At 49.2% G+C, this 24,640-nt stretch overlaps 1 protein-coding gene across 9 annotated transcripts in view; it reads left to right on the plus strand.

Annotated features, from left to right (window-relative positions):
• MTMR3 (myotubularin related protein 3) overlaps window positions 1-24,640 on the plus strand; it is a 235,858-nt gene that overhangs the window by 123,969 nt on the left and 87,249 nt on the right. For 8 of the 9 annotated variants that reach the window (XM_084649078.1, XM_084649083.1, XM_084649084.1 and 5 more), the window contains 3 exons: window positions 103-219; window positions 20,564-20,646; window positions 23,582-23,748. In XM_084649078.1, coding sequence (XP_084505204.1) covers window positions 103-219; window positions 20,564-20,646; window positions 23,582-23,748 — 367 coding nt within the window. The remainder of the gene's footprint in view (window positions 1-102; window positions 220-20,563; window positions 20,647-23,581; window positions 23,749-24,640) is intronic. The other variant, XM_084649085.1, reaches the window with a different exon arrangement.

Raw genomic sequence — 24,640 nt, forward strand, 5'->3', positions numbered from 1 at the left:
CCCGTTTAGGGAGTGTGCGCGAACAGCTTGAGTGGACATTTGTAAGCAGTTGTACATTTGTAGCACATGGTTTTCTAAAGGGCTTCTTTCTCCGTTCTGAAGGTCCCCTTCCTTGAACTTCATGGTGAGAGCACAGAGTATGTGGGACGAGCAGAGGATGCCGTCATTGCACTTTCTAATTACAGACTGCACATCAAATTCAAGGAGTCTGTTGTGAACGTAAGTTTTATTCATATTACTGCCATGATACAGGCATTTAGAATGGATTCAGATATTGTTCACTCTGCTTATGTGTTATAACCCTTCCACTCCTGTGTATATCTTGTCTATTTAGATGGTTAGCTCTTTGGGGCAGGGGCTGTCTGCTACTCTATGTTTGAATAGTGCCTAGCACAGTGAGCCCCATTCTTGATTGGTCTTCAGGCACCATCATAGTAACCGTGATTAAGGCTACAAATCTGTCACAGAGGTAATGGAGTCTGTTGTTTTATGAGACCTCCGCGACTGTGTGCACTGCTACAGGCTGGGGACCAACTGGTTAAGTGGCAGTTCTGCAGAAAAGGACCTGGGGATTACAGTGGACAAGAAGCTGGATATGAGTCAGCAGTGTGCCCTTGTTGCCAAGAAGGCCAATGGCATATAGGGCTGCATTAGTAGGAGCATTGCCAGCAGATCGAGGAAAGTGAATATTCTCCTCTATTCGGCACTGGTGAGGCCACAACTGGAGTATTGTGTCTAGTTTTGGGCACCACACTACAAGAAGGATGTGGAAAAATTGGAGAGAGTCCAGCGGAGGGCAACGAAAAGGATTAGGGGGCTGGAGCACATGATTTATGAGGAGAGGCTGAGGGAACTGGGATTGTTTAGTCTGCAGAAGAAAAGAGTGAGGGGGGATTTGATAGCAACCTTCAACTACCTGGAAGGGGGTTCCAAAGAGGATGGAGCTAGGCTATTCTCAGTGGTGGCAGATGACGGTACAAGGAGTAATGGTCTCCAATTGCAGTGGGGGAGGGCTAGGTTGGATATTAGGAAAAAACTATTTCACTAGGAGGGTAGCGAAGCACTGGAATGGGTTACTTAGGGGGGAGATGGTGGAATCTCCATCCTTAGAGGTTTTTAAGGCCTGGCTTGACCATGGCCTGGCTGGGATGATTTAGTTGGGGATCGGTCCTGCTTTGAGCAGGGGATTGGACTAGATGACCTCCTGAGGTCTCTTCCAACCCTAATCTTCTATGATTCTGTTGAAAATCCTAATAATTCAGCCCCACGTGGCAGGGCTCGGGCTTCAGTTCTGGGTGGCAGAGGTTGGGCTTCAGCCCCGTGGGCCTTGGGCTTCAACCCTGGGCGGCGGAGCTCGGACTTCAGTATTGCTGTAGTGAATGTGTATATTACTGTGTATATTTCCATGATTTATTGATCTTTGCCCGCATCCTGTCCAAGAGTTCTATTAAAAATACCCATGCCAAAAACTTAGCCTTAACCATGATTAATAATAATATGGGAATTCAGAATGAAGGGTACAATGAACCTTCTCTTTAGGTTACCTGAAGGGGATAAAACAGGTTAGGATGGTGAGAGCATTCTCTACAGAGAAGAAATTCATACTTAGGGCACGTCTACTCTGGCAAAGTTACAGCGCCAGCAGTTAGAGCGCTGCTCAGAGAGCGCCAAGGAAAACCGCTGTTATGTGTTCACACTGACAGCTGCCTGCACAATAGCATGTTCACACTTGTGGCACTATTTGGAGCGGTGCACTCTGGGCAGTTATCCCACAGACCACCTCTTTGTCTTTTGCCGCTAAGACTTGTGGGAAGGTGGAAGGGGTCATGGGGTATCCTGGGTCCTGTCCAAATACCCCGTGATGCATTGCTTCACATTCCAGCAATCCCTGTGCTTCCGTCTGCTTTTGGTGCCATCTTTCAACGGTTTGTGTACTGTGCGCCCTGCCCTGCCTCTTTCTGGGTGCAGGAATGGATCCTGAGCTGTTGACAAGAATGCTGTTCGCACTGACTAACACGTCACGAGTGGTAGTGGAGTTATTCCTTAAACTACAAAGGCAAGAGGAGTACAACATTGATCTCGCCACACGTAGCAGCTCTGACATGAGAATGCTTGTGGCATTCATGGAGGTGCTGACCACAGTGGAATGCCGCTTTTGGGCTTGGGAAACAAGCCCTGAGTGGTGGGATCACATTGTGATGCACGTCTGGGATGACAAGGAGTGGCTGCAGAACTTTCGCATGAGGAAAGCCACATTCATGGGACTGTGTGATGAGCTTGCACGAGCCCTGTGGCACAAGGACACGAGAATGAGTGCTGCCCTGTCACTGAAGAAGTGCGTGGCGACTGTACTGTGGAAGCTGGCTACTCCAGACCGCTACCTATCAGTTGCTAACCAGTTCGGAGTGGGAAAGTCGACTGTTGGAGTTGTGTTGATGCAAGTGTGCAGGGCCATTAATCGGATCCTGCTCAGAAAGACAGTGACTCTGAGCAATGTGCGTGAGATTGTGGATGGCTTTGCACAAATGGGCTTCCCTAACTGCGGAGGGGCGATAGATGGCACGCACATTCCAATTCTGGCACCAGACCGTCTAGGACCGAGTACATTAATCGCAAGGGGTATTTCTCAATGGTTCTTCAGGCGCTTGTGGATCACCATGGGTGTTTCACAGACATTAATGCAGAGTGGTCTGGAAAGGTGCATGACACATGCATCTTTCGGAAGACTGGCCCGTTCAAGAAGCTGCAAGCAGGGGCTTTCTTCCCGGACCAGAAGATCACTGTAGGGGAAGTCAAAATGCCCATTGTGATCCTGGTAGACCCTGCCTACCCCTTAATGCCGTGGCTCATGAAGTCATACACAGGGCAACTTGACAGCAGCAAAGAGTGGTTCAACAACAGGCTGAGCAAGTGCAGAATGACTGTGGAGTGTGCATTTGGCCGTTTAAAAGCCCTTGCGATGCCTGTATGGGAAGCTGGACCTGGCCAATGACAATATTCCTATGCTTATAGCCGCGTGCTGTACGCTCCATAATATTTGTGAAGGGAAGGGTGAAAGCTTCACTCAGGGCTGGACCAGAGAGGCTCAGCGCCTGGAGGCTGAGTTTGAACAGCCGGAGACCAGGGCTATTAGAGGGGCACAGCGCAGGACATAAGGATCAGGGATGCTTTGAGGCAGCAATTTGAAGCTGAAAGCCACTAATATTTGTTGCTATGCTCAAGATTGCGGTGCTTGTAATGCTAGGAGGTGATTGGTGTGCATGATGCAAGAAGAGGCCTTAACATAACTTTATGTTGCTTTGCAGTGCTCTTTTTGCTTTCACTGAATAGAATAAAGATTGCTTTCAAACAAACACAATTCTTTTATTGAAAGACAGCAACCAGAGGAGAAAGTCAAATGAAAAAAACCATCAGCAGGGAGGGGGATGCGGGAATGGAAGGAATGGGGGAATGGAAGGTCTCAGGAGGAGGAGAGGTCCTGGGACAGTGACAGATTTGTGTATGTCCAGGGATCATACCCAACCTTCTCCTTTGGAGTACGATGCAGCAGGTGCTGTACTTCAGCAGGGTCAAACTGCAGATGGATGGGTGTTGAGTGCAGTGGGTATTGGGAGTCCACAGGGCTGGACTGTGAGGAGGGAGGAATGGAATGCTGCGGGTAGAGAGTGGAGCCAGGAGGTTGATAAGAGTGTGTTGGCAGGGGAGGACGCATGGGAAAGAGTTTTGCGACAGCGGCTGCAGGGGAGGGCGGGCACGGAGCTGCTCGGTTTGAAGAGCTAGTATTGCGTGGAGTGTGTCTGCTTGGCGCTCCATAACCGCTCCAAGAGCTGCTCCGTGGTTTCTTTCTGGTGTGACGTGTTCTCCTTGCGTTCCCTCTTCTTGCTGTCCCGCAACTCCTTCGATTCCTTTTTCTCGGCGGCAGAGTGTATCATAACCTCATGCATAACGTCCTCCTTAGTTCTTCTTGGACGCTTTCTAATTCTTAGCAACCGTTCTGCCACTGTTAAGGGAGGCTGGCCTCCCAAGGTCATCTCTGTGAAGTTTAAATACAACATTACACAGAAGCAGTATTGTTTGCAACACAGACAACACTGTTTCAGTGCTTCAGAGCCAGTACTCACAAACCTGGCACTAACTGGCTGACCCCAGGCAAGCACCCACAAGCCACAAGACCCCCCAAAATGGTGAGTAGCCGCAGGGGCAGGATAAATCACTGTTCCTGGACCCTGCTGTACACTGGGCATGTGGCTCTTGGGCACTTGGGGAGAGCCAGCACTGTAGGGGGGCCCTGATAATCATTCCTGTCCCCACACTTTCCACAGGAGGTGATCATTATGGAAGATATCTTGCTACTGAGGGTGAGCAGGGAATCAAGAAAGGGTCTTCTCGAAGTCTGCAGCTTCCGCCCTGGCCCCTATGCGGCTAGCCTGTGTGCAGCTATGGTCCCCCCGCACCCAGTGATGGCACAGTGGCGCAGGAAAGCTACCATTAATGGGGCAAGAAACAAAGCAGCTCTGCTGAGGAACCTGTGGGAGAAGATTGCCCAGTATCTCCATGAGAGTTTCCTGGAGATCTCTGAGAGAGATTCCCGTGAAGTGAGGGAGTGTATTAACAGCCTGTTCTGCCACTCAAACTAGGCATGAGATGGAAACAAGCCTGCTTTCTGCAACCCTCCTGCCCCCAACAACTCGCTTCAGCAATTCCCAAAATCAGATCCACTTACCAGGGGCCTCCTCTCCTGTTTGCGCTTCGCAATATCCCACTGCTGTGACTGGCTAGGCTCCTCCAGGGTAGAAAAGAGCTCCCGACTGCCTGCATCTCTGGCCTCCGAGTCATCCTCTGCCTCTGGTTCCCCCTTTCCCTCTTCATCCAAGATTGCCTCCTCCTGGCTCGGTCCACTCTTGACTGGCAACGAAGCCAAGAAAGTATCCACAGGGGACTTTGCAGTGGAGGTGGGGTCACCATTGAGTATTGCGTCCAGCTCTTTGTAGAACCAGCAGCTCATGGGCCCAGCACTGGAGCGGCGGTTTGCCTCCTGCGCCTTGTGGTAGGCATTCCACAGCTCCTTCGCTTTGACCCTGCACTGCGATGTGTCCTGGTCATGGCCCTTTTCTGTCATGCATCGTGAAATCTGTCCATAGGTGGTATAATTCCGACAGCTGGAGCGCAGCTGTGACTGCACTGCCTCCTCTCCCCAAATACTGATGAGGTCCAGCAGCTCGGCATTGCTTTAAGTGGGGGATCGCCTGGTGTGTGGAGCAGGCTTGGCCACCTGGAAAGATGCTCTGAGACCACTGCGTGCATCACCGAGCAGATAGGAAGGGGACTTTCAAATTTCCAAAGGAATGTCTGGGGTGGGGCTGACGGTTTGTCACCTGAGGGCAGAACAGTAGAGTTCACACTGATGGCCAGAGAGGTGAGAACAGGCATTGTGGGACACCTCCCGGAGGCCAGTTGCAGTGCTGTAACCACCATGGTGTCTACACTGGCGCTGCAGATCTGTAGCCACAGCGCAGAAAGCTCTACGCCTCTTGTCGAGGTGGTTTTCTTAGAGTGCTGCATCTGCGCAGTTTCTGTGCACTCAGTGGCTTGGCCATGTGACGCCTCGGGAGTTACAGCGCTCACAGCTGCTTCACTGCGCACAGACTTGGCAGTGTAGATGGGGCCCTAGGTACTAAAAGATGAAGCCTAATTTTCAGAGGTGCTGAGCACTCAGCAGTTTCTGTTGACACCAGTAGAACTATGGATGCTCAACATCTTTCCAAATCCTATTTAGGAAGCTTGCTTTAGGCACCCATTTTTGAAAATGTTGTCGTGTGTGTCCATAGTTTTTATGCAGTCTTTTAAGTTAATAAATATAATGCTGACAAATAATCTGTGTAGTCTGACTGGCTAAAATATCAGCCATTAATTATATAGAACTGCCTGGTACTTGGCACACAGTGCAGAAGCATACACATTACACACTTGTGATAAAACGAAATCAGCAAAATAAATAAAAGTATCAAAATGCTTAATTTATGAACCACGTCTCTAGGCATTTCCTGAAGATTGCCTGGCTGGAGTTAATGTCATTGACTGCTGCCAGCTAATCAGGAAATGCCCATTGCTGAGCTGGTTGTTAAACAGCATAGGTAGTAATGTTATTTTAGTGCTGACAAAAAACAAAGAAATTCAAACATAAGTTTGACACTTGTGCTCCACTCAGTTAATTGTAGTACATGTCACAAAGTAATCTGGGACATCGGGGTGGGAAACTGTATGGAGGGCCAGGTAGGGAAGGCTGTACCCCCCAAACAGCCTGGCCCCTGCCACCTATCCTCCCCCTCCCACTTCCCACCCCCTGACTACCCCCCTCAGAACCTCTGACCCATCCAAACCCTCCTGCTTCTTGTCCCCTGCCCGCCCCATCCCAGGGCCCCCTGCCCACGGGATCCCACCCCCTATCCAACCCACCCTGCTCCCTGTCCCCTAACTGCCCCCCAGCCCCTATCCACCCTCCTGCCCCCCGACAGGCCCCCCAGGACTCCCACACCCTATTCAAGCCCCCCTGTTCCCTGACTGCCCCAGAACCTCCGCCCCGGGACCCCCTACCCAACCGCCATGCACACCCTGCTGCCGCCCCCTTACCATGCCACTCAGAGCATTAGGAGCTCCCAGCCCCGCTGCCCGTGCAGCGGCGTAGCTGTGGGGGTGGGGGACAACAGGGGAGGGGCCGGGGGCTAGTCTCTCCAGCCGGGAGCTCAAGGGCCAGGCAGGACGGTCCCATGGGCCGGATTTGGCCTGCGGGCCATAGTTTGCCCACCTCTGATCTAAATCATTTGACAGTTCAAGGGTACTGGTCTTTTCAGGAGAGATCCCTGCATATCAGTGTATTGGAACTGAGAGCTGTTCATTGGCTCTCAAGTCTTTCCTCCCCCACCTGCAAGGGAGCGTTGTGCAGGTGGGGATGGATAATACACTGGCATTGTATTCCATCAACAGGCAGGGTGTGCCCACTCCGCTTCCCTTTGCACAGAGGTGATAAATCTATGGGATTGGTGTATTTGCCATGACATTTATCCTGTGGCCCTGTGTCTAGCAGGGGAAAATAATGTAGTTGCAGACTGTCTAAGCAGATAGTTATGCACGAATGGTCCCTGAGGGTACATCTGCACAGGGATAAAAGACTTGTGACATGGCTGCCGCTGGTCCAGGTTAGCTGACTGGAGCTCATGGGGCTTGGGCTGTGGGGCTAAAAATTGCTGTGTAGACAGTTGGGCTCTGGCTGAAGCCCAAGCTCTGGGACCGTGTACCGTTGCAGGGAAATGTCTACATATCAATTTTTCAACCCGGAGCCTGAGCCCTGTGAGCCTGAGACACCTGACCCAGGCTAGCAACAGGTTTTTATGATCTGTGTAGACATACCATATAAGATCAGTTGGTTCTGACTTTATTCTCCAGCTGGGGTCAACCAGAGGTGGACCTATTTTGAAGCAAGGGTCAATAGAAAGTGTTGCATCTTGTGTTCCAGAGTGGGCAGGAATAGTCAGTCCCTGTTAGATACCTTCCTTTCCCACTGGGGGAAGGGCCTGATGTACACTATTTTCCCCTTCCCATTGATTCAGATGGTGGTAAGGAAGATACCTCAGGACAGGGTGTAGGCGTGTGTGGCCCTCCCTTGTTCTCAGTCTCCAAGAGAGACCACACCTCTTCACTCTCACACCCCTGGAATAACAGTCTTAAACAAGGGGGAGGTTAGCAGTCTTGGGGCTCGATCCCTCCGGAGGGGTAGAGCAGCGAGTGGTCTGGGGGCCCAAGACCTCAGGCAGGGCAGACCAGTGAATAATCCAGCGACCCCGGTCCTCAAGCAGGGCGGGGTACCACACAAAGAGTCTAAGGTGTTGGCAGGGGCTAAGCACCCAGCAAACAGTCTAGGGGGGCTCAGGCAGATGGTAGACTCCCACAGGCCTCCTGGCCAAAGATGGGTTTGCTGCCATCCCAGGGGTGGGGTGGCAGGGGTTGGGGGATGCACCCGATTCCACTGCGTCCCAGACCAGGGCCCTAACAGTGGTGGAGAGTTCTGCCACTGGGTCAGATCCCAGCAGGGATCCAGCTGCAACACGCTGAACTGGATTCAGGCAGCAACCCAGCCGGACCGTAGTCAGATGTCCCTGAGCCACTTCCTACCCTTCCCTCAGTGTGTTCCTGGATCTCTGGGTTGCCCTCTGGGTTATCCTGTCATGTCCCCCCATTCTCTGGGAAGATGAGGTACAGGGGAGGGGGACACCCTGACATCAGTCCCTCCCTCCCCCTGCTCTGCACAGCAAGCAGGAGGCTCCTGGGAGCAGCTAGTCAGGGGCTCCAAGGCAGAGGGCAGGAGCAGCACAGCAGTGTGGGGAGGGACACCTGAAGTGCACGGCACTTGATAGCTTGCTGGGCGGTCGGGCAGCCGCGCAACTTAGAGGGAACTTATATTGTCACTATGATAAATTAAAATTGAGGGTCTGAGTGGTTTATGGGATTGATAATAGGAAGTAGATAAAGGCTTTCACCTCTAGGTCAACAGTTTAATTCTAGCACACACTAGTACTGTCTGAAAATAATTATCTCACAGCTGTCGTGTGGCATGCAAAATTGATGGGTGGTCTGATCATTTCCTAGAAGACTGCTTGCTAGCCTTGTTATAAAATGTATTACCACAGCAAGAACTCAGCTTAGCATCTCAGCAGAGAAGCCAAGGAATGAACCCCCTACAAACTAAGAGTTTCTCCCTAGAATTGGCCACTGGATCAGGGCTTGTGTAAATGCTTGCACTGCCCCTGCGTATCTGTGGATAAATACAGGATTTAATTTGCAAAGACTGTCAGTTTAGCATTTTTCATGAATGCCACTACACAGTTGGCTGTCATGGGGGTGCCAAAAGCTTTGGTCGCATGATAAGATTACCAGTGATGCATATAGACTGAATTTCCAGCCAGACCGGCTTAAGGACTGAGTTAAGAGAGTGATCCAGGTGGCGCTCAATGCAATGAGGCTGTACCATTTGGGGATTTTCCTTGTTGATGATGATCAGCACTGAAAGTTTGTTTTTAAACCAAAACCTCACTGTTTATGATCAGAAATGAGTCTACAAAATTATGTTGGTATTTCCATATTTATTGTGCCTCAGTGACTTTCCTATCCGGTCGGTTCAGTTTACAAGTTACAATAGTTCACTGCCAGTCAAAACTGCAGACTCCACCTGATACCTCAAGTGATGTTAGTTCTGCTTCATATATCATCATTAATCATAAGAATTCAGATGACATTTATATTGATGATGTAAGAGAGAGACTAGAATGCTTATTCTTCTGCAACAGAATTTGGTCTTCTCTGCTAACCTAGTGCTCTGGGCAGAAAGGTCTTAACATGGAGGATAGAAGCTAAACGCAATGATTAGGCACCATTTTTAGTGTCATAGTTTGGGACAGTAAGAACTTCAGCTATATCTGCACAAATGATGCATCTATGATTTGAAAGTGCTGTGTACTGTTGACCCTACTTATCTCTATTCTTTCCCATTGTTGTTTTTTTTAATCAGAATTGCTCTTTAAAGAAGACCTGATTAACCATAGCAAGGGGCTTTTCATAACTTGCAGGTTTACTAATTTTGTAAGCTTTATTTTAATTTTGAGCATATTGTATTGTCAGAGAGTGGCTGGTCCTTCAAGGCCCCAATCCCACCTGTGACAAGCTTCACTCCTCTCCTCAGGTAGGTCATGTAACTGGTGGGTCAGGAGACCCAATCAGACCTGCAGTAGATAAGGAAGAGGTTGGGAGAGCAAAGGGGGGGCTGCAGGTGGATGGTGGCAGATGTAGAAATACTCTTGCATGTGGGGAAGACACCAGCTCAATATGTAATGGGGGTGTACCTACCCTGTAGCACCACCCGTTGGCCAAATGTGGCTCTGCAGCACTCTGCCTCTGTTTCCCCTTTACTCAGGTTCCTCAATAACTCTACAAAGGCTTTTAGCCAATCAGTGCCCTTTTGGGGGTCAGGTTTATTAACATAAAATAAACACAAAAATAAAGTCTTTTCTGCCCCAGTCTCACAGTGGGTCTGTCTTTTTAAAGTTCCTTTTTTTTCACCGTAGTCCCATGCTGGGCACAACCCCTCCTTCTTGAGGGTCTGCCTTTCTGTTCTCCGAGCACTTCTTACCTGTCATTTGACCTTGTCTGCCTTCTCCACAGGCCTCCTTCCCCAGCAGTGTCTCCCACCCTGACTCAGTGCCCTGCAGCAGCCTTATTACTCCCTGCAGCATCTACAAGCATCTACCAAAATACCCACCTACAGCCCCTTCTTTCCCCAGCCTCTTCTTTATTTACCGTAGGCCTGATTGGGTCCCCTGACCCACCAGCCATATGATGAGATAAGCTTATCACAGGTGGACTGAGGACCATCTCCCTTTAAGGGGCCACCACCTTGTGACTCATACATTCCAATTTCTGTAAGACTTAATATCCTAAATTAAATGTTGGTACTGTGAATGAGCTAACAACCTTCCCACCTCACTGAAGAGAAATACATCTATGTACGAGACAGGACCTCTTACAAAAGTACCTGCTTGTAGCATGTTATGTTGGATGCAGTATTTTCAAATGGAATGAATTCCCAGAGCCTGATTTCACAGCTGCTGTATGCAAGCAACTCCTACTGACGGTAGTGGGAGTTGTTCCCATGCAGCAGCTGAAGAAGTGGCCCCCCAGTGAATGCAATGTGCATGCCAATTCTTGGACTTTTGCAAGGGGCAACTGTGTGGAGAAGATGGAATCCAGGTAAAAATACCAAACCCAGTTTTTGGCTTTTATCTTACTCTTGGTTTTTTGTTTACAATTCAATAGACTGTCTGTCAATCTGATGCTTGTGACATCTCAGTAAGTAGTACAATGCTTCTAGATCACTTGCTGCACCTATGCTTTGAACAGTTAAAAAATGTGTTGATGATGCTCACCTTGCAACGCAGCAGAGAAGGGCTGTATGCATGAGTCCTTTCAACATATAAATTGGTAGATCAGCATAGCCATAGGAACATGGTATTTTAAGTGTAAAAAGAAAAGGCCCGCAGCAGACCATACATAAACTGATGAAACTATGACTGTCAAAATTGTTGACTTATATTCATCCAAGGGCTCATTAGTAAATTCAATAATGGTACTTTGAGTGCACATCAAAACTTGAATTCCCGGGCTGATATCTCTTGATTGGTTTTTCTTAAAGAAAGGCTGGAACCTATGACTCCTGAGAGCATTCTGTACCAAAAAATTAAAAATTCTGCTGCAAAAAAATAAAAATTCTGCACATAATATTTTAAAATTCTCCAAATTTCTGCAAATTGTATTTGTCAAATAAATGTGGAGGCTCCAGCATGGCATTGGGGAGCACAGGCCACTGGCTTCACAGAGGTGGGAGATCACTGTGCAGCTCCTCCTCCCCTGCCGCCACCCCGGAACACAGACTCAGCGGTGAGGCTGCACCCAACCCAAGGACCACCCACTCCACCCAATCCTCAGAAACACCCAAGGGTCCTGCTTCTCCAGGCCAGGTGCACCAGGTATGGGCAGGCAGGCTCAGCAAGGCAGGATCCAAGTGTGGAGGGACTTAGTGTGGGGGATCCAGGTGTGGGTTGAGAGAGTTCTGTGTGGGGCAGTCTGGGTGTGGAGGGGATCTGGGTGCACAGGGGCTTGTTGGGGGACCTTGTGTGCAATGGTAATGCAGGGGGGGTACAGGTGAAGGTGGTTGGGGCTCAGTGGGAGGGTGTCTGGGTGTGGGGGGCTCAGTGGGGAGTCCAGATGCTGGGGAAGTGGGCTCAGTGGGGTGGAGATCCAGATGCAACTGTTTGGGGCTCGATGGGGTGGGGATCTGGGTGTGGGTGACTCATTGGGGAGGTCTAGGTGTGGGGGGCTCATCTGGGGGGTTCTGAGTGAGTGGGGGTGAGGCTCAGCGGGAGGGTCTCGGTATTGGGGGGTCTGGATGTATGGGGGTTGTGTGGATGGGGGAGCAGCTCCCTACACAGGGATCCCACCCTCTGCAGCTGAGGAGCAATGGGTGCAGGAAGCGCGTGGGGGGAGTTTGCAGAGCTTCCTGCAGCCGGGGGAGAAGTCTGGGGGTGGGTCTGAGCCAGCCCTGGATGCTGTGCAGGGGGAGAGGAAGTCCCATCCCCCCCAGCCCGCACTACCAGCTGAGCCCGGCACAGGATAGGAATCACCAACCAGTTGTTCCCAAGTCCCGCCTCCTGCCCCACAGTGATTTACCTCTCTGCCAGTTGCCCTGGGTACCCGAAACATACTGCTGAGGAGAGTCCCATGACTGCTCTTGTGGCTTCCCTTTGCTTCCCCATCTGAAAGTAGTAGGACAAGAAGTAATGGGCTTAATCTGCAGCAAGTTTAGTTGGGGATTGGTCCTGCTTTGAGCAGGGGGTTGGACTAGATGACCTCCTGAGGTCCCTTCCAACCCTGATATTCTATGATTCTAAGGGAGATTTAGGTTAGATATTAAGAACTTTCTAACTGTAAGGGTAGTTAAACACTGGAATATGCTTCCATATGAGGTTGTGGAATCCCCATGTCTGGAGGTTTTTAAACACCAGTTGGGTGAACACCTATCAGGTTTTGGTACTAGGTCCTGCCTTGGCACAGGGGGCTGGACTTGATGATGTATCAAAATCCCTTTCAGCCCTACATTTCAATGATCTATGAAGTCATAGTGGCTGAGTGGGAATTATTTTGTAGTTTTAATTATGACATGAATCTCAGTGTGGTCTTTCCCTGACCTTCACCTTTACTTGAAAGTTGGGTCAGTTGGTGTTTTCAGATTTTCCCCATTGTATTTATGAATTCTTCTTCGAGTGCTTGCTCATATCGATTCCAATTAGGTGTGCGCATGCCGCGTGCACGGCTGTGGGAGAATTTTTACCCTAACAACACCCAGTGGGTCGGCTGTGGAGCCCCCGGAGTGGCGCCTTCATGGCGCTGGATATATACCCCAGCTGACCCCAGCACCCCGTCAGTTCCTTCTTATCGCCCGTGACAGTCGTTGGAACTCTGGAGCTTGGCTTTGCTACTCTCCACTCTCCCTAGCGTTCACCCTATAGTTTGTTCATAGTTTGTTGTTATAGTATTGTTATAGATTAATAGTTGTAGTTCTAGTTATCGTATAGTAGTTTGTATTAGTGGCGGAGAAGGGGGTTTCCCCTCCTCCCTGTACTTGATTGGGCTCTTGCCCAAAGCTCCAGGCATTAAGCCCTGTGGATCCTGCTCCAAGCCCATGCCAATGGGCTACCCCCACAATTCTTGCCTGAAGTATCTAGGGGAATCTCACTAGGCGGAGAAGTGCAGGATTTGCAAAAGCTTTCGTCCCCGGAATAAGAAGGAGCGGGACTTTCGTTTGAGGCAGCTCCTTTTGGAGGCGGCTCTTAGTCCTCAGCCTCCAGCGGTGTGGCAAGACCTGGTGCCGAGCGCTTCAGTACACAGCGCCCCGGCTTCAGCTACAGGAACAGTACCGTGGTCGGACTCTGATAGAGAGCCTCGGCACTGAGGTTCCCCAGCACCGCAACCAACATCTTCAGCCTGGCACCGTTCTCACTCGCCTGGTCAGAAGCGGCACCGGAAGCCGGAAAAGGCTGGCCCACCTCAGCAGGCACCACCCTTTCTGGCTCCGCCTGCAGAACCTCATCCCGCAGCAGAGCACCTGGGGACACAGGTGACGGCCTTGGCACCGCTGACTCTGGTACCAAGGACGGAGCTGTTGAGTCTGGTGCAACTGCACTCCCCGACTCACAGCGTGGTTGAGGTCCAATTGCCATCTACACCAGATACCTTTGCGGTGGCAAGGGATCTGAGTGCCTTGACTGTATTGGCATCCCCTCAACAGACCAAGGCACTGCCACCTGTCCGTGTGGCACCATCCAGGGGCAAGCCGAATCTTATTTACCTGCCGGCACTGTTGGTTGAGCCTCTGTACCAATCCTGCTCCCGATGCCGTTCCCGTTCCCGACGCCGCTCGCAGTCCCAGCACCGCTCTCCATCGCAGCGCTGGTCATATTTGCGGCACTGCTCCGACTCCCGGCACCGATCTCGACACCGTTCCGTCTGCCAGTTGCCATCCAGGAGTAGGTCCCGGTCCTGACGCCGGTCATAATTGTCAAGACACAGGTCCAGATCTAGGCACCGGTCCAGGTCCCGGCACCGATCTAGGTCCAGATACTGCTCCCCAGCATCACGGCTCCATTCTTCTCCATCTCGGCACCGATCTCCAGCTTCGCGGTACCGATCAACTTCGTCTTGTCGACGTAATTCAGTGCAGATCCACTCGGCACCACCGTGGCCATCGCGTTCCGCCTCTCTCTCATCAGGGTCTGAGGCAGGGTCATGCTTCTCAGACCACCACCACTCGGATCACGGCCTCTTGGGCTTACGGGCGGATCAGTGGAATGCGCAAGAACAGGGCCCCGCCCAAGGGTCCACCCACTGGCCCTTTTGGACACTCTGGGCGTACCACCAGGCCCAGGGTGCTCCCTCTGGGGCTTCTCGCTTGGCCCTGTCTGAGCCGCAAGTGTCTGAGACTTCTGCCAGCCATCCTGCTCCGGAGGCATGGAGACGGTGGCATCGTCCTTACAGGTGCCAGCTCCTCTTCCTCCAACTCCCGGCCCGAACACTGAGGTCGCGGAACTGAAGCAGCGGGGCACAGCTCAGCAAGAGGCCCTGGATGATCCTCTCCCTCCTGTGGCATCCTCCTCATCTTCGCCCGATGAGGCTGTGGCGGGGACTGCTATATCGGGTCGTTCCTCCCCCCCCCCCCCCCGCCATAGACCTCCGCGCCCACCAGGAACTCTTGCGCAGGATGGCGCAGAACATGAATCTGAAAGCAGAGGAGGTGGTTGAGGTGGAGGACGTTGTGGTTGACATTATGTCCACAGAGGCTCCTTCCAGGGTGGCCTTACCACTTATCCGGACCATTCAAACCACGGCCAGAACAATCTGGCAAACACCCGCCTCCATTCACCCAACTGCTAAGGGGGTGGAGCGGAAGTATTTCATTCCCTCCAAGGGATAGACCTGTCTCTGCACTCACCCTCAGCCCTGTTCACTGGTGGTGGCGTCACTGAATGAGAAGGAGTGTCGTGGTCAGCAAGCCCCGGCACCAAAATGGAAAGAAGCCAAGCGGCTCGATTTATTTGAACGCAAAGTCTCCTCCTCAGGGGGGCTCCAGGTCCGGATTGTGAACCAGCAGGCTCTCCTGAGCCGATACAATTTTAACTCTTGGAACTCCATGATGAAGTTCAAGGAACTGGTTCCTCCGGAGTCCAGAGAAGAGTTTGGGGCTCTGGTAGAGGAGGGCAAAATGGTGATGCGAACTGCTTTGCAGGCCTCATTGGACACCGAGGACTCTGCTGCTTGGACCGTCTCTTCAGGGATAGCAATGAGGTGCATTTCTTGGCTGCAAGTTCTGTCTTCCCACCAGAGCTTCAGCAAACTTTGCAGGATCTCTCCTTTGATGGAGCAGGCCTATTCTCAGACAAGACAGGCTCGAGGCTTCAAAGCCTCAAAGACTCTAGGGCCATAATGCATTTGCTGGGGATGCACACACCATCTACTCTGCGGAAACCATTTAAACCACAGCCTCAATGCTCCTACCCTCCTCCTCGGCCGAGGCAGGACTTCTATAGGAGACGGGGGTGTGGCCGGCCAGGCCCAAGGTCCTTCCAAGCCCTCAGTGGGTCCCAAACAAAAGTTTTGAAGGGACACCTAAGGACAGTGTACCAGACCTCACTCAGGATCCTATCCCATTCTTGAATTGTTTATCCTGTTTCCATCATGCCTGGTCCCTCATAACCACGGACCGTTGGGTTCTTTGCATGGTGGAAAGGGGATACTCTCTCCAATTTTCATTCTCCCCACCCTGTCCCTCTTCAGGGACCCCTCTCACGAGCAACTCCTTATCCAGGAGATGCAGTCACTCCTTGCCATGGGAGTGATCGAGGAGGTTCCAAGGGAGCTAAGGGGCAGGGGGTTCTACTCCCATTACTTCCTAATCCCCAAGGGAAAGGGCAGGCTTCGGCCTATCCTGGACTTGCATGGACTCAACAAATTCATGGTAAAGTTGAAGTTCCGCATGGTCTCCTTGGGCACCATTATACCTTCCCTGGAGACTGGTACACCACCTTCAACATGAAGGACACGTATTTCCACATCGCGATTCATCCGGCTCAGAGACGCTTTGTCCGCTTTGTTGTCAACCGCGAACAGTTCACGGTCCTTCCCTTCTGCCTCTCCACGGCCCCTCGGGTGTTCACCAAATGTATGGAGGTAGTGGCAGCCTTCCTTCATCGATGATGGATACAGGTATACCTATATCTCGACTGCTGGCTCATCCGAGGGCATACCAAAGAGCAGGTGCAGGCTCACCTTCAGTTCGTCAGACACGTTTCAACGGTTAGGCCTGCTGCTCAACGTGGCAAAGTCAACGCTAGAACTGATCCAGAGGATGGAATTTATCGGGGCAGTCCTAGACTCCGTGCGGGCTCGAGCCCTCCTTCCAGATGCTCGCTTCCTTGTCAGGCCTTATCAGGAGCCTTCAAAGTTTCCCAACCTCAATGGCAAGAACATGCTTGAGTCTTCTAGGACACATGGTTTCCTGCACATAAGTGACCAGACATACCAGACTATGGCTCCGCCCTCTTCAAGCCTGGATGGCATCGGTCTACCGCCCAGGTCGAGACAGCGTGAACCTGGTGGTCACCATTCCGAAGCGGATCCTGGCCTCCCTCCAATGGTGGCTAGACCCAAGGGCAGTATGCGGAAGAGTTCCCTTCCACACCCCTCAGCCTTCCTTGTCCCTCGTCACGGATGCGTCAGCCCTGGGATGGGGCACCCACCTCGGGGACATCCAGACGCAAGGTCTATGGGCCCCATCCGATCTCTCTCTCCATATCAGTGTATGGGAGCTGTTGGCGGTGCATCTTGCGTGCCAAGCCTTCCGGGAGTGGTTGCATGGTCGTTGCGTGGCGGTCCTCACAGACAACACTACTGCCATGTTCTACATCAACAAGCAAGGGGGGGGTCTCGTTCCTCCCCCCTCTATCAAGAGGCCATTTGACTGTGGGAATTCTGCATAGCCTACTCCATTCACCTGGTGGCGTTGTTTCTCCCAGGGGTCCAGAACATGTTGGAGGATCACCTCAGCAGGTCCTTTCAATCCCATAAGTGGTTGCTTCACCCTGATGTCATCCACTCCATCTTTCTAAAGTGGGGGTTTCCCCAGGTTGACCTGTTTGCCTCGCGCAGCAACCGGAAGTGTCCAGCGTTTTGCTCCCTCCAGGGCCGCTACCCGGGTTCTCTCACAGATGTCTTCCTACTCCCATGGACAAGCAGGTTGTTTTATGCATTCCCGTTGTTTCCCCTTGCACACAGGGTCCTGCTCAAGGTGCGCAGGGACAGATCACGACTGATTCTGGTCGCCCCGGCTTGGCCCAGACAGCACTGGTACACCATGCTGTTGGAAATCTCGGTGGACGCCCTGGTTCCACTGCCTCTTTTTCCGGACCTGATCACTCAGGATCATGGCTGCCTCTGTCACCCCAGCCTACGATCCCTCCACCTCACGGCGTGGATGCTGCATGGCTGAGCTACTCTGTTCTCATTTGGTACAGCAGGTTTTGTTGGGTAGCAGGAAACCTTTCACTCAGGCCACATATATGGCTAAATGGAAGTGATTCTCATGCTGGTGCACTCACCGCAGCACGCCCCCCCTCCAGGCGTCCGTGCCTCTCATTTTGGACTGTCTCCTGAGCCTGAAATAGCAGGGCCTGGTGATATCATCCATCAGGGTGCACCTGGCAGCCATTTCGGCTTTCCACCCAGGAGCGAATGGCCGATTTGTCTTCTCCAACCCCATGGTCAGTAGGTTCCTTAAGGGCCTGGACCGTCTCTACCCACAGGTACGACAGCCAGTCCCCACGTGGGACCTGAACCTGGTCCTCTCCAGGCTTATGTGGGCCCAGTTTGAGCCCTTGACCACCTGTTCCCTCCTATACCTCTCTTGGAAAACAGCTTTCCTCATCGCTATCACGTCGGCAAGGCATGTATCCGAGCACAGAGCTCTTACTTTGGAACCACCTTACACGACCTTTCATATCAACCGTATCAACCTTTCATATCAACCAGGACATTTTTCTTCTGGTTTTTTACCCCAGACCGCACGCTACTCGTCAGGAACAACGGCTGTACTCCCTAGATGTTCATAGGGCCCTGGCCTTCTACACTGAGCATACGAAGCTGTTAAGGAAAACAACCCAGCTCTTCGTCGCTGTGGCAGAACGGATTAAGGGCCTCCCAGTCTCATCCCAGCAGATCTCCTTTTGGATCACTTCCTGTATTCGTGCTTGCTATGATCTGGCCGATGTTCCGACCCCGCCCCTCACCCCTCACTCTACAAGGGCCCAGGCCTCGTCGACGGCTTTCCTGGCTCAAGTCCCAATCCAGGAGATCTGCAGAGCCGCTACTTGGTCTTCAGTTCATACTTTTACCTCTCACTATGCCATCGTCCGACAAGCCAGAGACGATGCGGCGTTTGGTAGAGCGGTTCTACAACCCACGGTACTTCACTCGGACCCCATCGCCTAGGTAAGGCTTGGGATCAGGAATTGGAATCAATATGAGCAAGCACTCAAAGAGGAAAAGACGGTTACTCACCTTTGTAACTGTTGTTCTTCGAGATGTGTTGCTCATATCCATTCCAAACCCACCCTCCTTCCCCTCTGTCGGAGTAGCCGGCAAGAAGGAACTGAGGAGGCGCTGGGTCGGCTGGGGTATATATTGAGGCGCCATGAAGGCACCTGGTGTTGCTAGGGTAAAAATTTTCCGACAGCCGTGCATGCGGCACATGCACACCTAATTGGAATGGATACGAGCAACACATCTCAAAGAACAACAGTCACAAAGGTGAGTAACCGTCTTTTACTATTCCTTTTCCCCCAGACATAATGTTTCCATTAAGCCACAGTCAGCGTCAGGAATTCAGAAACTCAGAGAAACTTTATTTAATTTTGATAATGTTTTCCAGAGTTCTAAAGTGTTGCTAATGTTTGAAGGGAGATAACTAACTGTAGCAGAAACAGTTGAGAAACGGAGATACTGCAAGAGCATGATGCTGCAATACCCTCTATACGGTGACATTGTTGAGCTTTGATAGCAATGCATGGCTGTTTTTTTAAAAGTTGCATCTCCGCTGCTGTATTTAGATAGACACTATTGTATGGTGTACTGCCTGCAAATATAACTTATGGCTCTTTGAAGAGTAGACTAACTGCACTGAGTGAGTCTGATTTGCAGTGTGCTTCAGCATGAGAAAAGAGCTTGATGGAAACGAAAGGTCATCTGTGAGAAAGGATGGGAGAATAAGGAAAGATAACTTGGCAGGGAAGAGTTTTATAGGGAGAGTAATAAAGGATGGGAAAAGGGGCTGAAGAGGAGATGAAGGTGGACAAAGACTAGAGGATGGATTGTACGGAAAGAAAAGGAAATGAAATTGATATGAAGGGTTGCCTGGAAGAAAGGATGACAAATTGCTTAGAAGGAAATGTGGAAGGCTGTGTTACTAAATAAGGCTTGTCAAAAGGGAAGAGACTTGTTGCTGGAGAAAAGGTGGGTTGGAAGGGAGTAGAACAGAAGAATGATTTTGAAAGAAAGAGGCAAGAAATAGTGTAGAGTTGGTCTTGTAGACTGAGGAAGGAGGAGTAATAATGAGTGGTCATGGTCTGGAGGGTGGGAAGAGGAGACAGTTAGCAATGTAAGGGGCATAGGACATTCAGTGAGGAAGGGTTGTCTATGTAAGATTAGGTTTGGAAGGAGAGTCGTGAAGGAAGGGATGAACAGGTACAGAGATGGACAAATTCTCTGAAAAGGGGAAATCACCTGGATTGTAAACACTCTTTTGGCACCTAGATTGTAATCTTGTATTTGTTTGTAAAGTGCCATGCAGGTTCATGGTGTTTTACAAATAATTAATTATAAATAAAGATATCTGGTCAAAAAGGGAGGACTTAGAAAAACTGCTCCAATTTAGAATGAAGCAGGGTTTTCACATCAAATATCCCCATCTCTTCATTTATTACATGCAACCTTCATGATAATCCTTCCGACTTGCTAGCTAAAGTCAATGGGAGAATGATTGGAAGCATCCATAGGGTAGAGAAATGATATTCTCCCCATTTTACAGGTGGGGAGCTGAGTCACTGAGACTAAGTGACTTTCCCAAGGTCACACAGAAAGCCTGTAGCAGGGCAGGGAGTCTCCTGAGCCCCAGACTAGCACCCATGCCTTCACTCATACTCTCTATCCTTTAGTCTTCGCCATGATATAACCTGTGGTCTCAGCTAAGAAACTATCTTACATACAGCAATACACTGCATCAGAACTATTGATTTAGTTAAATGTATAGCTCTCTTTCTCCACAAAACCCTCTAATAAGCTGCTATGGGACATGCTCAGAAACTGCAGTGTCAGTGTGTTTTGGAATAAGGTCATTTAATCTTTTTAATTACAGGTTCCATTACAGCTTATAGAAAGTGTTGAATGCCGAGATATATTTCAACTTCACTTGACTTGCAAAGACTGCAAAGTTATCAGGTATGTACAAACTACTTTGCAGGTGGAAGGGTTGCTTCATTTGGGAAAGTATGAAATCTAAGCAAGGTAACCTTGCACTTCTTCAAATTACGGATTGCTGCAACATTTTAGGGGATATGTTTCCCCCTCTTTTGTGCACATGCTTTCTTCAAAAGATTCATTCTGTGTACTGTAGCTGAACATTTTAGGAAGGAGGGTCTGCTCTCTTATAGTACAATATATTTGTTAGAAATCTTTATGACTCTGGAAATTGATCAGCCAAATAGCTTTGGTTGTAGAGATGTTCTAGCCCTATGGAGCAATACATTTTTAAAGATTATTTTGAAATTAATGTCTGTTTCATGTAGTTTTTCCCAGTGTAACAATGGTCTTACCAAGATACAAAACTAGACACAAATCAATGAATTGTACAGCTTCTTAGACAAAAATGTTAGATCCCAAACTGGCTATCTGGGACTCGAATCTGCTGCACCTTTGTGCTGCTGTTCAGGGATGAGGGAAGGAGTAAGGACGGGCTCCCCTCATGTAGGCCATGTGAGAGTTAGTCAGAGTCGCACTTCCAGCACTTGTGGGAGATATGGGGGAGAACTGGGAAGAGAGGGTATAGGGATGAGACAGATCCATAGCTAGAAACTAGTGATGGGGTGATTTTATATGAATGTGTCTACAGAGTGCAGAACTCCAGGACTCAGAATCTACAAAGTCAAGACCTTAATTCATTTAGGGGACACAACTGCTGTATTTAACCATCAGTGCAACTGGGGTATTATTTGGATGGCATTCATATGAAATTGGTACTAATCACCCCACCACTAGTTTCATTTAAACATTATAATTACAAATGAAAAGACTTTTCCCCATGAAAAATATAGTTTGCATGTTTTAAACCTAAGAGTAAATTTTATTTATGTACTCTGGGGCCACCTGTTTATAACTGTAAACTCCTTAATACATTTGTACAAATTTGGGCAAATCCTTATTTCACTGTGCTTGTTCTGAGTCTTATTCCATAGTGGACAGTACCAATTTGGAAATGCTAAGCTGCTGTTGTAATTATGGAATATTATTTCGCAAACTAGTGGCTCTTGTGGTCAGGGTACTCTAATTTGTCTTCCATTACTGTTTCTTTCCTGCTGTAAATGTGAAAACAAAGCTTGAATGAAAGAAGTATTGTTTATACTTGCCTTCTGGCAAATTATTAGTGAGAAAGTTTAGCATTTGAGAGAGGGGGAGAGAGGTGTATGACTACAGACACTGGGACTAGTCCACCTTGGTGTGAAATAAGTGCATTGGTTAAAGGGAATACAGTACTTACTCTGTATCTTACCAGAAATGTGTGTTTGTTTGTAGGGATACATACTAATGTATTACAATTTGTTACAGAGTTCTGTTTTGACTCCCTTTTGAGGTCCCGATTCAGCAAGATACTTTAAACACATTCAGGAGTCCGGTGGCAACTTTAAAGACTAACAGACTTACTTGAGCCTAAGCTTTTGTGGGTGAAAAACCCACTTTTTTTTTTTTTAACCCATGAAAGTTTATGCCCAAATAAATCTGTTAGTTTTTAAGGTGCCACCAGATTCCTCATTGGTTTTGTGGATACAAACTAACACAGCTACCCCTTTGATACTTAAACACATTCTTTACTTTGAGTAGGCTCATTGAAGTCAATGGGACTACTCATGAGTTTAGACATGTGCATAAGTCCCTTTATGAATTAGGGCCCGAGCAACTAGGACAAGATAACAATGGTTTATTTAATAATCCCAAAATTATGCTCTTTATACATAGGGCCCTACCAAATTCACAGCCATGAAAAACACGTCACAGACCGTGAAATCTGTATACTATAGGGTAAAAGCACTCGAAAGACCAGATTTCACGGGGGAGACCAACATATCTCAAATTGGGGGTCCTGACCCAAAAGGGAGTAGTAGGGGGTTCACAAGGTTATTTTTTGAGGGTTGCGGTATTGCCACCCTTACTTCTGCACCGCCATCAGGGCTGGGTGGCCAGAGAGCGGCAGCTGTCGGCCGGGCACCCGGCTCTGAAGGCAGCGCCCCACCAGCAGCAACACAGAAGTAAGGGTGGCAACACCCTACCATGCCACCTTACTTCTGTGCTGCTGCCTTGAGAGCTGGGCATCCAGAGAGTGGCAGCTGCTGACTGAGGGCCCAGCTCTGTAGGCAGCAGCGCAGAAGGAAGAGTGTCAATACTGTACCAGGCTATGCTTAGTTCTGCCCTGCTGCTGGCGGTGGTTCCGCTTTCAGCGCGGGGCTCCCGGCCAGCAGCTGCCGCTCTCCAGCGGCCCAGCTCTGAAGGCAGCGCCCCACCAGCAGCAGCAGCACAGAAGGAAGGGTAGCAGTACCACAGCCCCCTCTACAATAACCTTGAAGCTCCCACACACACAGTATTCCTTTTTGGGTCAGGACCCCTACAATTATAACACTGAAATTTCAGATTTAAATAGCTGAAATCATGAAATTTACTATTTTTAAAATCCTATGGCCATGAAATTGACCAAAATGGACCATGAATTTGGTAGGACTATTTATACATATGGTTTAATTTGACTTCATGTTTGATATATCTTTCAGTATGATGTCAGCAAGAATCAGACCATTTTCTTTTAAAAACCTGTATTTACAAATGAAGAATTTTTCCCTGGTTATTGTCCCTGTGGAAATTCAGAGAGCCAAAACATAGGCACATACAAAAGAAATAAGGTTATGCGGGGGGGAAGGACAACTCCCTAGGATAGTTACATTACTATCTGAATAATTATGTTTATTATCCATTAAAGTTTACACAACAGCATCTGAAATAGAAAAGTTCATTCTCATCTCTGGTTTGCACCAAAGTTAATCACTCATTGCATTTTATGACCAGATCTCTGCATGAAAAATTAATAAATGTATGTTTGGTTCTGGGACAGGTGTCAGTTCTCTACCTTTGAGCAATGTCAAGAGTGGCTTAAGCGACTGAACAATGCCATTCGCCCTCCTTCGAAGATAGAGGACCTTTTTTCATTTGCATACCATGCTTGGTGTATGGAGGTGTATGCCAGCGAAAAAGAACAGCATGGGGATTTGTGCCGGCCAGGTATGCAGAAACACTTTGCATATCTCAAGAGATACTTTGGCCTTTAGATGCCCATCTTCTGCCCTTTTATCTTGTGATTCCTGGAATACAGAATTTGTGAACTTCCAAAGAAGTGTATTGACAAAGTGTGAATTCTGTGCTAATGTTACCCTTTACTTGAATACCCAGTTTCAAACAACTTCACATGAATAGTCTAACTAACTGAAGTATTGTATTAACTTTATTTGAGCGTAAGCTTTCGTGGGCTAAAACCCACTTCATCAGATGCATGCAATGGAAAATACAGTAGGAAGATTACACACACACACACACACAAAAAAAATGGTTGTTACCATACCAAGTAACGAGACTCATCGATTGAGGTGGGCTGTTAACAGCAGGGACTCTGCCATATACATTGGCCAAACCAGACAATCTTTACGCAAAAGAATAAATGGACACAAATCAAGCATCAAGAATTGTAACATTCAAAAACTAGTCGGAGAACACTTCAACCTCCCTGGTCACTCAATTTCAGACCTAGAAGTTGCAATTCTCCAACAAAAAAACCTTCAAAAAACCAGACTCCAACGAGAAACTGCAGAATTGGAATTAATTTGCAGACTGGACAGTTAAATTAGGCTTGAATAAAGACTGGGAGTGGATGGGTCATTACACATAGTAAAACCATTTCCCCATGCTATTTTTCCCCTACTGTTACTCACATCTTTTTGTGAACTGTTTGAAATGGACCATCCTGATTATGACTACAAAAGGTTTTTTTTTCCCTCCTGCTGATAATAGCCCACAAAAGCTTATGCTCAAATACATTTGTTAGTCTAAGGTGCCACAAGTACTCCTCGTTCTTTTTGACGATACAAACTAACACTGCTACCACTCTGAAACCTGTGGT

The sequence above is a fragment of the Lepidochelys olivacea genome, assembly GCF_965140295.1.
Source record: "Lepidochelys olivacea isolate rLepOli2 genome assembly, chromosome: 15".
Classification (NCBI taxonomy): Eukaryota; Metazoa; Chordata; order Testudines; family Cheloniidae; genus Lepidochelys; species Lepidochelys olivacea.